The sequence below is a fragment of the Buteo buteo genome, chromosome 11 (genome assembly GCF_964188355.1).
Source record: "Buteo buteo chromosome 11, bButBut1.hap1.1, whole genome shotgun sequence".
NCBI lineage: Eukaryota > Metazoa > Chordata > Aves > Accipitriformes > Accipitridae > Buteo > Buteo buteo.
Genome location: NC_134181.1, coordinates 39,203,301 through 39,220,993, shown reverse-complemented (window position 1 = coordinate 39,220,993; position 17,693 = coordinate 39,203,301). Strand labels below are relative to the sequence as shown.

The 17,693-nt window shown below is 38.2% G+C and overlaps 1 protein-coding gene across 3 annotated transcripts in view; it reads left to right on the top strand.

The window, feature by feature from the left end:
• The window catches only part of SPECC1L (sperm antigen with calponin homology and coiled-coil domains 1 like), a 70,160-nt gene that overhangs the window by 8,112 nt on the left and 44,355 nt on the right, over positions 1 to 17,693 (top strand). For 2 of the 3 annotated variants that reach the window (XM_075041670.1, XM_075041671.1), the window contains exons 2-4: positions 7,334 to 7,523; positions 14,269 to 14,428; positions 15,442 to 17,075. In XM_075041670.1, coding sequence (XP_074897771.1) covers positions 7,371 to 7,523; positions 14,269 to 14,428; positions 15,442 to 17,075 — 1,947 coding nt within the window. In that variant the 5' untranslated portion in view covers positions 7,334 to 7,370. Of the gene's footprint in view, positions 1 to 3,489; positions 3,598 to 7,333; positions 7,524 to 14,268; positions 14,429 to 15,441; positions 17,076 to 17,693 lie in introns of those variants that run through there. The other variant, XM_075041669.1, reaches the window with a different exon arrangement.

Here is a 17,693-nt window from a genome sequence, read left to right as displayed (position 1 = left end):
GTGCAGGGGAATCTGATTGTTGATTAAGGAATACAGTATATACTTAGTGTTATATGACACTAAATACACCTTTGTAACTGGAGGGTTATTGATTTTTGTAGTAACACTTTAAAACATGCTTGGAATGATGAATGATAACAACACTTTCAGTTAACATGGTTAACTGACTAAATATCACTTTTTAGACTAGCTGCTTTTATAGTTAAAGCTGGCCAGTCCTTTGGCTGGGAAATTTATTATGTTAATTTTTTTTTTTCTCCCAGAAAAACTACAGTGCCAAAAGAAGAGTTGGTGCTATTTTATTGGGATATTAACCTAAGGGTTTTACAGAGAAGGTTGATATTTCTGATAAGTTTGTTTAAGCCTTTAAAATCTGACATAGAGGTGTAATTACTCTCCAGGAAATAGGTATATATTACATCATCTCTTAGTGCATGGCTTAAAATTTGGATGCAACTGTGAAATTTACCAGGAGTGGAAAATGACAACGTAGCCAAAACCAGGTTTTAGTGTCCCTCCACGTTTATCGTACTACTATTTGACATGTTATATTCCCTCTTTTGTTTTCTTTATCATGTTCTGCTGGCTGAGTTTTATCTGAGCTTACACTGTAAGACACACACTGCCTTCAGATACAAATATATTTTTCATTACGTGTATGATCAACACCAATGAAACAACACCTATATAATAGTAATGTGAGTGGTATTCTCATCTATAGTGTGAGCAGCCATAGTTAATGGGCATGTTATGGGGTACTTAGCCCACTTGGAATATTTTTGAATCAGCTTTAGGTTAGATACCAATAAGGTATATATTTACCTGGTTTTATGTTCTGGTTTCCAAAACTGCCATTCAAAAAAAAAAAAAAAAAAAAGGCATCTGAAGGTACAGTCAGTGTAAAAGTTAGTGCTGAGACCGAGTTTTGGACAGTGTTGCCCTTCCTTGTGGAACAGATTCCCCATGCTAGGAAGAATTGCTTGGATTTAGTTGATGAACAGTTGCTTTTTCTTTCCTTGGCAGTGTTTTGAAATAGCGGTTGTTTAAAATAGGAGCTTGAAAACAAGACTACATTATTTAATTTTGTTATGAAAAGGCTTTTAGAGCACAGTTCCTAAGTTTAGGAGTTCTTTTGTAAATGTTCCTGTCACTTGTCTGGAATGTTAAGTATTGCAACGGTTACACATTGCTCACAGCAGTTACAGCTCTGAAGTTTTCTCCAAAGAAGGAACAGAGAAATTTAGGTATATAACAGCCAATTCTTGCCCAAAGCTCTGGTCTTTCCTCCCTTCTGTTTAAAAGAGAAGTAGTAATAGCAAGTATGGCTTGGATGGATAATGTAACTTAAAGGTAGAATTCCTATTTTTGTAATTCCACAACTTGTAATGGAAAACTATAAAGGCTCTTTTGAATTTTTTAGATAGAAAGTAATAGGAAAGTCTTTCCTCTCTAAATAACTACCTGCAGCAGTTGTTCTAAAATTGCAGCACCTATAAATCATTGACATCTGTATATTTTTCTCACGGCATAAGAACGTAGCAGACACTGCCCTGACTGGAGCAGGGATCCATCCCACCTGGTGCTCTGGGTCCAGCCGTGGCTGTGAGCAGATGCCTCAGGAAAAAAAAAAACAAAACTGAAGTCTTCCCTCCTACCCTGACTGCTTTCCCACCCTGCAATTACTTTTGGCTCAGAGGGGTTTCTGAGCCCTTTGTGCTCAGCTATTTAGCATGCATTAGGGAATTTCTCTACCTTGTCCATGTCCAGTTTCCCCTTCCACTTGCGCTTCATGCAGCCACAGCTTTCTTTCAATCTGCATTAAAAATATAGCTCATTTTTCTTACTTTGAACCTGGCTCTAACTTCATTTGCTGGTCCCTAGTTTTAGTACTGGAAGAGATGATTAACAGCCAGTCCCGGTCTGCCTTCTTGATGCCATTCAATATTTGATCGGCTTTTGTCATATTCCCTGTGAGATGTCTCATGGGAGCTATTATATACCTTTGATCTTATTTTTGCCTCTTGCTGAACCTTTTTCAGATTGAGAGACCAGAACTGCACATACCAATTAAAGTGTGGGTAGATGGGCAAAAAATTGATTTTTTGAGTGCGATATTTGTGTTTTATGGTTTGTTCTCTATTCCTCTCTTTAATAATTCCTGGAATTGTTTTGCTTTTGCCTGATTCCAGATACTGTACTGATAGTTTAATGAAGCTGTGAATCAAAACACTGAAGTCTTGCTGAGCAATATTGATGAGTTGAGAGCACATTTATATATGAAGCCGAAGTTGCTTTTCCCCAAGAGATAGATTGCTTTGTGTTTACCTACATTTAACTTTATTTGCTGATTTTATTGTCCAGTTGATCTCATAAGGGTCTTCTGTGATTCCATGCAGTGTCCTGTTATCCTTGGTATCTTAAATAACCCTCTAGCATCAGCAAACTTTCAAGTCACTAAAACTGATGTCTTGATCTTAAGGAATAAAACAAATGCACTGCTTGCTCTGGACTTCTGGAATCCAGTGGTTAATGGATTATGTTTTTGGAATTACTGAGCAAGAGACATAATTTTAGAGTGCTTGTGCAGCTTGCAGGTTGAAAGTTTGAGCTGTGGACATTGTAAATGTAGAGAACTCTGTCTCTTAGTATGTAGCTTATTTCATATCCCAGGTGTTAAGTTGTTGGTAACTATGCTGTCTTGCCTGCAGAGACTTGGGGAAGTTCTGAATCTGTGTTTTACAGGGGGTTGAAGAGGCTGTATTTCATAATATTTTCTTCCCAGTTCTGCCTTTTGGGACTGTGTAAATGACCTAAAAATGTCATTCCCTAATTATTTGGGCAAAAGTTGTCAGCCTAAATATATCAAAACCAAAGAACTTGTACAAATAGAGAGTGAAAGTGTACTGACTCCATTGCTCTTAGATGTGAATATTTCTATTTTTGTCTGTATTTTGGGTATTTGATGTTTCAAAAATGCTCAGTATCCTCAAATTTGAGGGATTAGTTGTTTCTATTTTTCTGGAACTCTTAAAAGGTAGTTCTAAAATTATTTATCATTTTAATAATTCACAATTTTTTAAAAGATAAAACTGCTTAATACCTCTTGATAACTTTGTATTTTCAACCAAAGGCAAAAGACCAATACCTTCCTTGCTGCTTATCCCTCTCTCACCTTACAGGCAGAGGAAACTATTTTTTTGTACTCTTGTAATTGAGCCATACTTTTGTGACAGCGATATTAGCATAAATAAGCATATTAAATAAGGGATGAGATTAAAATAATCACAGTAAGAAATCATACCCCACCCCCCTTCAGTTTTCAGGTTTCTAAAGAGGACATAAGAGTAACCCCGAAAGCATTTCATGTTGGCTGGGTGGATGTATCATATCAGTTTACAGTAAAGAGCAGAACCATGCTATTGGGCAAAACACTTTTAAATTATTATTTATGGAGTTGTATTTGCAGTTGGTATAAAATGCAGGACTGGTTTCACATGCCTCCACCAGAGCAAGGAGAGCACGCTCCTGAACAAGATTCCCTTTTGTTTCCTGTACTATGTGTGCTGTGGAAAGAGAGACGTCTGGGAAAGGGTACAGGTTAGAGCGAATAGTTACATTTTAGTTTAGGAATGCAGTCTTTCTATCTGATGTTTTGGGCTTGTTTTGGCTTTTTTCCATCCTGATGAATTTTATAATTGATACTGTAGTGCTAGCATTAATCAAATGTTTTCCAGTAACATCTTGTGTCTGTTGATAGATGTTTAGTAGTGTGATATGAGAGACCAGAAGTCTCTCTTGACTGTCTTGGGGAGTTACAACTCTTAATTCCACTGCAACTTTTTAGGGTTAAGCTTCTGCTTTACTCTTTTTTTTCTTTTTCTTTTTTGTTTGAGGTAGGAGGAGGTGTGTGTAAAGCGAAAGGAGGTCTTCAGTAATTCTGTCTTTCTCCCTAGAGCAAAATATGTAGTACGGTTTTATATGCAGTATTTGCTTTTTAAAACAATAGTGAAATAATATTTTAGCTCTCATTTGAATCACTAGTGTTCTGTCTTAATTTTCAGAACGCTTAATTTGGCTAGTGAGCGTTTTATTTCTTATTTTAAAATGTAGTGTTGGAGACAAATTTACTGCTGGTTCCAAATACTATGTCTTCCTAAGGAATGTGTTGTTCTTTAGAAGCATAAAGGTAGTCTTTATCTGTAGTATCTGCCTTTTGAGAAACTGGGTGAAGTAGGGCTTTTTCCACTTACAATTCAACAATATTGATGTCTTCTGTGTTCAGTGCTGAAACTCCATCCTCTTCTTCCTTCCTGGAGAAGGCAGGAGGGGAGAAATTGGCACAGAGAGGTCATAAATTCACTTTAGGAGCCTGAATGAGCAGCCGCTTTTAGAACCTGTAATGCTAATTAATGTCGTGTCTTTATTTTAAGTTGGACTCATTTGTGTCTTTTCTCAGTTTTTAAACTATAATTACAGAATCTTCTTTCAGTAAGAAAGTAACTACTAGAGCTTAGTTTCTCTGGAAGAAAAACAGGAACAGCGGTACCTAACCCTCCCTGTCCTCTAAGTATCTTTGAAGTTTCTGGAAAGGTGGTTTTGCCTTTGAGTTTCAGTAAATCACAAATAATGTTTTTCAATGTTAAATTTATGGATATTTTAAAGTAATGCTGTGATGAAACATGAGGATTGTACTTGGTTACTTTATTTAGTTTCACTTATTTACATCACTTTGCTATGCTGTTGCTGTTCTTGAAGCAAATACTGTTGCATGTTTTCAGGAACACTTTTGAAACATGCATTTTTTTACAAAGCTGTTATGGATGAGAAACATTTGACTTCAGTCTTTTGTTACTGATGACCTCTGTGATATATTCGTAAGAGTATAAATGGTTTGTACTGTAAAAGCTAATGTTAGCCTGTATTTGTTTTTGAGATTATACATCGAGTGGGTTATGTTACTACATTACTTGCTATAATAAGTCGATCCCAAATGTATTGATCTTTTACTGTGCACGCAAAGATGATGTGTGCAATGTGTATCTGGCACGTTGTAAGATGTGTCAGACTTGATGAATGTGCTCTGTAGGCTTGATAAATGTGTATTGCAAATGGCCACTGCTGGGTATGTGCAGGCCAGCTGGAGCTACTGCTTTGCCTAGATTGCCAGACAGGGTTGTCAAGCTCTGCCCAAATGTACGATAGTTGTATAGTTGCCCATACCCTAACCTTCATTATAGCACTGGTTTACTAGCTCTATGAGCTGTCAAAAAGCCATGGTTCTGATTTACTGGGTTTGTTGCAAGAGTATAGTTTTTTCTTTGAGATAATTTTTTAAATGTAGTCAGCTTTACAACAAGCTGTGCACTGAAGTTTCTTTGATTATTTCTCAAGCATGCTATGGACAACTTTTTTATGTAGCCCGTAGAACATCAAAAATATCATTCAATAGTAATGATGCCAGTTTTACTAAACAACTCTATCCTCTTTGGTCTTTTCAGTTTTAGTTTTCAACTGAATAAGATCAAAAGCACAAGTAAGTGTTCAACTCATGAACATGAAAAAGGCAAGAATTGTAAGTGTGGCAACTTGGGCCTACCTGTAAACATTAGCATCTGCTTCTGGAATCTGGTAGGCAGTTGTACCACTTAAAATTATGTGTGTATAGCAAACATATTATTTTCATGGGGCTTTTCTGGTTTGGGTTTTGGTTTTCTTAGGAGTGTCTCAAATTATCTCTCAGTTATTTAATCTTCTGTGAAGGCGTTGTGATTACTAGTAGCCGTATGGCAGGACCGGTGCATTTTTGACATTCTGATGATGAAACTGCAACAGCAAACAAAGTTTTCTGTGTCTGTTCATGCCAGCTTTGAGAGCTGAAGGGAATCTGGAAGCTATAAACAAATACTTTTAGTGTCTTAAAATGAAACTTCCTCTTGCTTCTGCTAACAGCACATAGGGGTCTGAGGAGGCAAAACTCCTGGAGTTTTACTGACTTTGATAAAAGTCAGACTTGAAATATACTTGTGTGCAGCAGAGGTGGTGATGAGGAGGAAGGACTGTGTGTAAGCATATGGTGTTAATTTTGTTAGCTGAAATGAATTAGTACTCCTGATCACTGTGTTTTTATGTCACACATCTCATGCACTCAGTCATCAGTCTGCTTTTTGTGCCTTTGAAATGCTTCACTTTTTAAGAGATGGAGACAGCTATATGTGTTGCATGTTTCTAATCAGCTGCAGGATATTGGGCTAGATAAACCCGATCACTTCCACTCAGAATCTGTAAGACTGAAAAGGGAGTGGAAGTTTCCTTCTCTTAATCTTCCATCCTATGTATTCTGACTCAGGGGACATGAAGAAAACAGCTGCCAGCTATCTCGCTCTTCCAAGAGGGAGGACGATCCTGATGTGTCTAGTCTTTCTGGTAGTCCGTGCTTCAAGTTATGGCTGTTGGCTAGTGTACTGTTTCTTAGGTTGTCTTCCAGAATTAGCAGTTCTTGTGATAACTGCAGTGTTCGGGTCTGCTGCAGCTGCTCCTGGTTTGAGTAGTCAGCTTTGTTTTCTGGGGTTTTGTTTATTTGCTGTTGGTTGGAATGACAGTATTGACAGTTGTCTGCTGTTTGAAAAAACTTGAAGGCGAGGTAAAGATGCTGAAGTGTCCTCACTGCAGGCTGTGGAGCATGGTGGGTTACTTCTGGTTTCTTCTCAGAGGTAATCCTCATAATCATATGACTAGTATTAAATTTTGTAAGATCCCATGTGTTTATTAATGTGATTTTTAATAATAAATGGTTTCAGGGAATCTGAATTTTTCAACTTCTTTTCATTTTTATGAAATACATATTTTTATATATTTTTTTTTACAACTGCTGTTACTCTCTCAGTACTTTAGTTACCAAGCTGGTGGTAATCTTTGCTCAGATCCAGTGTTGGTGGTAGTCAGGCTGTTGCCTGAATAGTCCCATGGTATTTTCCTTCCCACAGTCAGAAATAAAGAACACTACTGCTCTAATAAGCCTTTCCTTTGCTAGCTAACGAGTGAACTCGGCAACATGGGTCACTTATAAAATATCCTCAGTTCAGTGCCATTTGTGGAAAGAGAACTGAAAAAAAATTATAATTTGGAGTGGAGCTGTAGGAAGCGCTTAGTTCTTGGTAAAAATTCCTTTTTAAAAAGAGCAAAAACCATTGGTCAGTCACATGCATTCTGTTTGGCTCTAATTTGTGGTCTTTACTGCTGTTGTGGACTTCAGGTCTTAAATAGAGCATTATAAAAAAAGGCATTGCTTTTCATTTGTATTTTATATTTAAAATTTCTTTCTTTCTGCTTGTAGATTTGTTTGTAAATGCATCATAAACAGACAGCCCAGAATGAAGAAAGCAAGCAGGAGTGTTGGCTCAGTGCCCAAAGTGCCTGGAGTAAATAAAATTCAAGCAACTGAAAAAGCCAAACCAGAAAACGGCTCCTCAGTGTCTGCAGTAACAAAACTCTCCAAAACCGGGACATCAGCATCTCTTTTGAAGGTAATAACCAATAGAACATTCTGATTATTTATACTTTTTACAGTAAAGCTTTAAAAAGAGTAGAATTTTAAGGCATGTCTTTAATGCAGCTTAGACTGGAGGTTTATTATATGGGTAACTGAAGGGAATTTGGATAGTTACACAGCACTGGGCAGGGTAATAGGACCTTGTGTGGCATTCGTGCTATATTTTTCATATTGCAATGTGTGATGTGATGGAAAGCAATATACTTTGCACACCTTGGCTGTTCTGCAAAAGGAGCAGAGTGGAAGTTGCATTCTGATGAATATTATTAGTAGTGTCATGTGTTATGCTCAGAATGGTGTGTCAGTGACTAATGGGGTTCGATAAAAGTTATTTACTAATTCTGAAAAAAGAACTAATGAGGTATCTAACATGAGAAACTTTTTGATATCAGTGATCTGTGTCAGGTCAGTGCAGCTGTATTCTTCTAGCTGTTTTGGCCTTTGCTTGGTGTGAAGTACTGCTTGAGCTGAATTTTCACAAGTTGATTCTTGCTCCTAGAACAAGTTCAAAGGTAGAGGTTTTCTCTTATATTAGCAAAACAGGGCAGTAGATTTAGGAGCATATGGTTTTCAACAACCAAGAAAAATAAGATATACTGAGGTGTGCTGGTGTGGAGTTTTCACCTGGGAGCGAACACGTCTGGGTTGGATGGATGGTATGAGCCTGCCTGGTCTGCCTTTCTCTCCTGGCAAGGAAACATGGCTGGACCCACCTCCTTTTGCCTTTCCGCAGCCCAGTACGCAGAGCTGCGGCACTGCTGCTGCTGCCCTGGAGCAAATGAACAGAACAAGGAAAAGGACTGGTGTCTGCAACTGGGGCCTGAACCACTGTCACCTGTAGGAAGCCAGATAGGCCATTTAAATAACTGGCAAGTAAAGATCTAAAATTAAAGAAGCGGTAAGGATTGAGGTCTCTCTGTAATAGCTATACAGGCTTACTGAAGTCAAAAGGTGCGTTCCCTTTCTCTCTTTTCTTCTTGCTTTTCCTTTATGGCAGTGGTTAATACTTTTGCTGATGAACTTGCAAGCCAGGTTTCAGCTAGATTTTTCTCCCAGTGCCCCCCCCCTTTCCTCTGCCACCCAATGTATCTTGCAGTTTTCTTAACTTTAAATAATCTTTTGATGGTTGTTGACACGACTTATTTTGTATTTCTAGAAACCTTTCAAAGCATATGGAAACAAAAGTCCTTTGTAGTTTACTTATCAAGTTTCTTATGTCATACCTCTCAGTGAGATAAAGGAGGAGGATGATCTAACATTGAAGTAATTTGACCCAGTATGCTTTTACAATTTTACTTATATTAGTAATACTTCTGGCTATGTTTGGGTGTAGGATTAGAATTTATGACAATTGTGAGTTTAAGGCACAATGAAAATTTTTCTCTTAATTGCTAAAACTTATCTCAGCTTTATGTTACAGCCAGGCTTACTCATACAGTTGGATGTCTTTTACTTGTTAAGCTGCTGTTGTGCCAGCTCTATGACTTAAAAATGTTGATGACTCTTATCTTCTTTGAGTGTGGCATACTTATACAACACAGTTAGTTGTCTTTTTTTGACTTACTGATACTGGCAAATCACATTTAAAATTACTGGCTTGAAAGAAGTACCAGTAACAAGTTGAATTATTTTTAAAATTAAAATAAATATATAAAATTATATAAATATATATTATAAAATATATAACATATAAAATATATATTATAGAATACATAATACATATAAATATATGTATTATAAAATATATAAAATTTTTATATTTGATCTTGTTGATGAAGCATTTGGCACATTGTTTTCCTCATAGTGGTTGTAGGATCTTCTCTAAGACTTGATGAATTAGTGTGTGTATTATGAATTTCATTTAATATTCCTTGACCAAAAAAAAAAGCCAGCATTAAATAACTTTAATTGCAACAGCTTACTAATTTATTCAGTCCTCAAAGTAAGTATGCATATAGATACAGAAGACTTCGAGTTGAATATTGAATGAAAGGCACTGTTAAGGAGTAGAAATGCACCCTTACAGTACTATACCAATCTTAATTCAGCCAGTAATACTGTTGCAAAATTGAAAATTACTTTGTAATTATAGTCTGTTTTTTTTCCGATCTCCATGATATAACCATAGGCCAGTGTTCAGCTTTGGGTGGGCTTCTTTCACTATGCATTGTTCCATAGATTTGTCCTTTTTTGTGGAGTTTTCAAAGTGTGTGGACAATGAGCACAGGAAGAAACTGTGAGACCCACCCTTCTGTACTGCTGAACACTGTTCCAGAGGTCAGGCTGTCCGTCAGCTTCAGAATGCCTTTTTGTCGGTTACTTCTTTGTAGGTTTTTGGCTCCCACTTTGCCCAGGACTTTTGTAAATGTTCAGCACCCCACCACCACCCCACACACATTATTACAGCAGGTTAACTGCCAGCCACTTCTAGTTCTTAATCTGTCAAAAAATACTCTGCAAGTAACAGTATGTTCTTATTTTTAAGATCATTGGGTTTTGACTTCTGTAGCTAATGAGCTTGTGATCATGCTAACACAACTGTAATTAGACGGCAGCTGTACTTCATATAAATGAATTGCAAAATCCAGTGTTCATGAAAAGCCAGGACTGACACCAACATTTGAATATTACAAATTAGAATGTGTTTTCAGTATTCATGTGTCTAGGCTTCAGTATTCTGTTTTCAAAATGCAGTAACTTAATTACAGATTGTTGTGAAGTTTAATGTTTGAAGTATTCAAATGCAGCAACAGCAAGCATCAAAGAAAATCCCAGGTAGGAATAATTAGATATATATATAAAAAAAAAGATTTGAATGAGGTGCAGTAAGTAGGGTATATATGTTGAGAAACTAAGATGAAATGAATTGTAGAGGTGATCATTCAAGTTTCATAGCACTGAAAGCAAGTTGTGAGGGAAAACAGAATATGAATTGTATAATTATGAAGTGGTTTTTTATATAGAAAATCAAAATAGGTGTGGATGAACATTTCTAATTATGATATTTTCTAATTTTTCGTACTTTAACGTCGGGGATTTAATGCTAAGCAAGGTTGCACTGTTCTCAGTAAATGGGAGAAACTTCTTCCTTGAGGAAAAAGCTGTTTAATAAACATATGACATTGATTTTGCTTTCATTAAAAATATACACTACAAAAATACTTTGATTTTTAAAGTCAAGAATGGTTGCCATTGTAGAGCATTAAGAAAAGAGAGCTGCTGGTTTGTAACTTTTCCAAAGCTTTGCTAAATAGTTTTCTTTGCCAAGAGTATAGTGTTACAGTTTTGAGAAACTGTTTACTAATTGGCTGCAGAGGAGGCAGTGCCTTCCAACCTAGACTAGAAATAGTTTATGGGTAAGTCAGAAGAAGAATGGCTGTCTTAAATTCCTTTGTTCAGCAAGGACTGGAGATGACTAATGTCAGAAAGTGTGTATTTTACTTAGCATTTTTTTTTTTTTCCTTCAAGCTGAGTCACATCTTGACCCATTCGGCTTGATAACATATACTTGTACTATAAGTGTATAAAAGTTTAAACTAATGTGGTGGGTTGACCCTGGCTGGATGCCAAGTGTCCACCAAAGCCGCTTGATCACTCCCCCTCCTCAACTGGGCAGGGGAGAGAAAATATAACAAAGGGTTGTAGGTCAAGATAGACAGGGAGAGATCACTCAACCAATTACCGTCCTGGGCAAAACAGAGTCGACTTGGGGAAAATTCACTTAATTTATTGCCAATCAAACCAGAGTAGGGTAATGAGAAATAAAACCAAATCTCAAAACACCTTCCCTCCACCCCTCCCTTCTTCCCGGGCACAGCTTCACTCCTGGATTCTCTAACTACCCCCCCCCAGTGGTGCAGGGGGACAGGGAATGGGGGTTACCATCAGTTCATCACACGTTATCTCTGCCACTTCATCGTCCTCAGGGGCAGGACTCTTCCCCTGCTCCAGCGTGGGGTCCCTCCCACGGGAGACAGTCCTCCACGAACTTCTCCAGCGTGGGTCCTTCCCACGGGCTGCAGTTCTTCATGAACTTCTCCAGTGTGGGTCCCTTCCACGGTGTGCAGTCCTTCAGGAGCACACTGCTCCAGTGTGAGTCCCCCACAGGGTCACAAGTCCTGCCAGAAAACCTGCTCCGGCGTGGGCTCCTCTCTCCACGGGGCCACAGGTCCTGCCAAGAGCCTGCTCCAGCGTGGGCTTCCCCCTTCGGACATCCCCCTGCTCCAGCGTGGGGTCCTCCACGGGCTGCAGGTGGAGATCTGCTCCACCGTGCACCTCCCTGGACTGCAGGGGGACAGCCTGCCTCACCATGGTCTTCACCACGGGCTGCAGGGGAATCTCTGCTCTGGCGCCTGGAGCGTGTCCTCCCCTCCTTCTTCACTGACCTTGGTGTCTGCAGGGTTGTTTCTCTCACATGTTTTTACTCCTCTCTCCAGCTGCAGTTTTGGTTCCCAACAATGTTTTTTCCCTTCTTAAATATGTTATCATAGAGGCACTACCACTGTCAGTGATGGGCTCGGCCTTGGCCAGCGATGGGTCCATCTTGGAGCTGGCTGGCATTGGCTCCATCGGACGTAGGGGAAGCTTCTAGCAGCTTCTTACAGATGCCACCCCTGTAACCCCCCCTGCTAGCAAAGCCTGGCCACACAAACCCAATACATTTAATTTCTCCACTCTTTCAATAGGGTAAAAATGCTGACAGCTAATAGTCCATTTGAACTATCATGTTTGCCAGCTGATTGGCAGATTCAGTAGCAAAATAGAAAATCCCCGTTCTATGCCTTTTTGTAATACCTTGGTTCAGGTGATAGTTGCATCACAAGGTTGTTTCCCTCCCCCTCTATCCCCATGCCCACAAAATTGGTTTAGATTAGATATGAAATCTGATTAGATTACAGGTTAATGGAGGATTGTCATACAGCAGCAGTTTGTGCTCAACTCTTCTCCCCACATGAGTAGTGTGGGCTTTGTTGAATTTGTAGCCCTCCAACTTTTTTATTTTCCTGTTGATACTTACATTGCATCTGCAGTTTTGCACGACTGTGCAACATAGCAGATCAAGGAACCGATCTGTCTCCTGGGAGGAAAGAGCCCTTTGAAAAGGCTTCGGTTTACACAGCACAGTGTGTAAGCACATGGAGAAGAGTGGGGTAGAACAATAGTGGCTTTTTCACAGCAGAAAAGCCAGCTTAGATGCACATCAAACTAGAGCCTCAGAGTAATGTGTTTTCTTCCAACTTTTTATATAAAGTCTTTTTGAAGGCTATACCATTTCCTACATGATTCAATAAACACGTTCTTGTCCTAAAGGATTTTACCATTAGAAATACCTGTTTCTATCTGTAAATTATCTGTATTTCTATCAACTGCATGCAGAACAAATATGTTCTCTTCCCAAGCTCCCTTTTGTTTTGCAGCTGCCGTTCTTTGTAAATAGCACAAATCCCATCCGTGCCCTTTCCACAATATTGTGATCAGTGTTCCTAACTGTTCTGAAATTTGCACTTGCGAAAACAAACTATATAGAATGGAATGAGATGCAACTTCTTTTTTAGTTAAGCAAGTGTACCTTCATTCTTCATGTATAGAATCATAATGTCTGGCGTATATTTCTTAACATGAATATGTATGGAAGCTATAAGTTATAAACCTGCAGAATTTGAAAGTCATGATGAAAAGCAACTGGTTAATTCCCAAGCACTGCCTTTCAGCTGGGATGCTGGTTGAGACTTCAAATGTGTTATACAGCTAAATAATACAGTTACTCACGGAATGCTGCTAACACAGTTGTTTTCTTTTAATTTTTCTTGCCCTTATAATGGGAAAAATGTTTAGCATATTTTGATTGTTTTGCCATTTGAAAAATTGCATTTTAAAGAGTTGTAAAGTCTGCCAATTAATACTTACGAACTTAGTATTTCTAGAGTTTGCTTTACTCTGAAAGATGGATTCTCTATTTGGGAATCTGGTTCTTGAGACTTCTGTGCTTACTGCCTTGTCACATTCCAGGCAGCTTTTGTGGCTAACAGTAGTTTCAGGAATGATCATACGAGGTCAGACAAAAAGTCCATCAGACAAATATCCCATCTCTGAGAGTGCCTAGTAAAGAGCATGAAAACAAGGCAAGGATATATGGTGAGGGTGGCTTTTTTCCCACCTCTGAATACTGTCCTGGTCTCTAGTGACTTTTAGCTTAGTATTTTGAGCTAGAAAGGCTATTCTATTAATGTTGGATTGTTTTTTGTTGTTTGGTTTGATCTTTTTGTTGTGAACTTGTCCACCAGAAAACACTTGATCATGTTCTGTTGAAGGACATTTTACAACCTCCCAGTATTTGGTGGTTTAATTATCTAAGAATTGTCTTAATTTTTATGCTTAAGCAAACTTTCAGTCAAAATTGAGATGTGTTACACTGTGTTGTGTTACTGTGCTTTCCTTAATTTTCTTTTTTTCCTCCTTGGTATTGAAACATTAATCATTTTGTCTGGGAGAGAGAAGACTCAGTTTCTATGGTCAATCCTATGTAAGAAGTTGAAGTTCCATTTCAACTTACCAACTCTGCACAGTGCAGTGCATATATAGTTTTCAACATTCTTGCATAGACACATGACTAGTTAAATATGTACTTTTTAAACTGACGGAATCTTTAACAGGAGAAATGTTGGCTATGCAGACTTCTCAGCCAGCTGTCTTAAAGCTGCTTCTTCCCTTTCTTTGAGACTAAGAGTAATGATGACCTCTTAGCGGGGATGGCTGGTGGCGGTGGAGTGGCAATGACCAATGGTGTCAAGGCAAAGAAGAGCACTTGTGTATCAACAGCATCTTCAGCTTCAGGGACAACCATGAACAGTCTGGAAAATAAACCCAAAACTATTGCAGGTAAATGGATATATTGATCCTTAAAGATGGTAGTTGGGTGGCTTTTTATTTTCCTGTTATGTATTGAGGATCCAGGCTGCCTAATGAAGTGGTCAATAAGGCCACGGTCGAATCAAACACCTCCTGTGCTCTTTTCCTGTTTTTTAATAATGTAATTGCCTTTTTGGAGTGTGTTCCTTTTAATTTTTTCAGTACTGATTATGCAGCTACTATATAAAACTAGATGATAGAATTAATCTAGAGAATCACGGATTTGTCTAAAATAACTTAATTTGTCTAAAAAAATCCATGCCACAAGCACTAAATCTTTAAGATGTGATCACTTGTTGCAGTCAACATTTTGGACATTCTGTATTGTTTTGTAGAAATAAAGTAAGAGATGTTTCAGAAACTGTTCAGAAAAGTGAAATTATTTAGTGTATTATCAATATGGATGGAAACATGTCTTGCTTTCCATTGCTATGTTTTGGATTCAGTAATGCTTGCAAAGCTGTAAAGCATCTGGAAATAAAGTAGTAATAATCTAGCCTCGTCTTTATGAAATGAGATGGAAATACAAAAAACCTTAGCTTTCACTTTGCGGAATCATAATATGCAATTCATCATTTAAAAGCTTGCATTCAAATCTACTGAAAAGAGAGACTAATTTGAACATGTAGGAATAGCAATGCTGCAGTTTTTGTACAATCTGTCAGAACCTGTTGAAGACAGAAAAAAAAGAAACTTGCAAATGTTAAACTTCAAGGTCTAACTCATTTTCAAAATACTGGTAAAACTTATTTTCAAAATACTGGTAAAGCATAGCAATTGGTAGAGCATGTATCAATTAAAATAAAACTGCACTGATTCATGATTAAGGTTGTATAAATGTTTACTCTAAATGTATTTTATGAAATGTATTTACCAGTGTCATTCAGAAAATCAGCTACTGTAGTGCTGATACAAAATACAGAGTCTTCTATTACAGATACTGTATTTTAAATTAATGTTCCTAACTTTCAAAAAACATACAGGTACAAGTTCCACAACTAAGCGTAGCACTTCATCTGGAAATAAAGAGTCAAGCTCTTCTAGAGAAAGAATACGCGATCGTTCTCGTTTAAGCCAGAGCAAAAAGCTGCCTTTGACTGGACAGGGGACCAATGAAACGGTACTGGCAAAACGCTCCCGTAGTCGCACCAACCCAGAATCAGATATTCGAATGAGCAAGTCCAAATCAGACAATCAAATCAGTGACAAAGCTGCATTGGAAGCAAAGGTGAATGATCTTTTGACATTAGCAAAAACTAAAGATGTGGAAATCTTGCATCTGAGGAATGAACTAAGGGATATGCGTGCTCAGCTGGGACTTAACGAAGATCAACTTGAAGGTGATGAAAAATCTGAAGAAAAAGAGGCCATTGTTGTCCATCAGCCAACTGATGTAGAGTCTACGTTGCTACAGTTACAGGAACAAAACACTGCCATCCGAGAAGAGCTCAACCAGCTGAAGAATGAGAATCGAATGTTAAAAGACAGGCTAAATGCATTAGGCTTTTCTTTGGAACAAAGGCTGGACAACTCTGAAAAACTCTTCGGCTATCAGTCTTTGAGTCCAGAGATTACAGCTGGCAACCACAGTGATGGTGGTGGTACTCTGACATCTTCAGTGGAAGGTTCTGCTCCTGGATCAATGGAAGACTTGTTAAGTCAGGATGAAAACACTTTGATGGACAACCAACATAGTAATTCCATGGATAATTTAGACAGTGAGTGCAGTGAAGTTTATCAGCCACTGACATCAAGTGATGATGCCTTAGATGCTCCATCATCTTCGGAGTCTGAAGGCGTGCCAAGCATAGAAAGATCTAGGAAGGGAAGCAGTGGCAATGCAAGTGAAGTGTCCGTAGCTTGTCTGACAGAACGGATACATCAGATGGAAGAGAATCAACACAGTACAGCTGAAGAGCTCCAAGCCACACTTCAAGAGCTTGCAGATTTGCAACAAATAACACAAGAGCTAAACAGTGAGAATGAAAGACTTGGAGAGGAAAAAGTAATCCTCATGGAATCTTTGTGCCAGCAAAGTGACAAGTTGGAACACTTCAGCCGTCAGATTGAGTATTTTCGGTCCCTTTTAGATGAACACCATATTTCGTATGTAATTGATGAAGATATGAAAAGTGGTCGCTACATGGAGTTAGAGCAACGTTATATGGACCTTGCAGAGAACGCTCGGTTTGAGCGAGAGCAGCTGTTAGGTGTTCAGCAGCACTTGAGCAACACTTTGAAGATGGCAGAACAAGACAACAAGGAGGCCCAAGAAATGATAGGGGCATTAAAAGAACGAAATCACCACATGGAACGGATTATTGAGTCAGAGCAGAAAAGCAAAACAGCGATAGCATCTACCTTAGAGGAGTACAAAGCCACGGTAGCCAGTGACCAGATTGAGATGAACAGGCTGAAAGCTCAGTTAGAGCATGAAAAACAAAAAGTGGCTGAATTGTATTCTATACACAACTCTGGAGATAAATCAGATATACAAGATTTGCTGGAGAGTGTCAGGCTGGATAAAGAAAAAGCAGAGACATTGGCCAGTAGTCTGCAAGAAGAGCTGGCACACACTCGCAATGATGCCAATCGATTGCAAGATGCCATTGCTAAGGTAGTGTTTAAAACAAACTGTTGTATTTTAACATCCTATATATGCCATGACTTGCTGTTGGTCACTGTAGTTCTTTTAGAAGTAAAGGATTAATTATGAGGTTAATCAGATTGCAGTAGTGTTAGAATTGATTACTTTCTCTTAACTTTTGTTATGAAAATGACAGAGGCTTTTTTAAAAATTATATGGATTCATTCAGCCAAATGGTAACTGTCATGTTACTTTTTTAAAATACTGGTATTTAAACTCTGCAACTTATTTCAAGGGCCAAACTTAAACAGTATTTAAGATACTGTATGAATTTTGTGCTTAAATTGCATGCCTTCTGCAAGAGTTTTGAGGAGTTAGTGCCAAACTGGTAGAAGAGGGATGTCACTGAGAAAGTACTGGGAGTCAAAGGCTGAAGTGATAACCCAGCTGTTGATGACTTGTAGGACCTTTCACAGGTGTTGAGAAAATATTTTGAAGTTTCAGCTTATTCAAGTAGGTTTAGTTAACTTAGAATAAACTGATGGTAAAGGAATCAGAAAAGTGTCTTCTTTCTCCAATCAAGAAATTACTAATTTTGAGGTAAACAGAATTAACCAAATTTAATTTAATTTACTGAATACATATTTT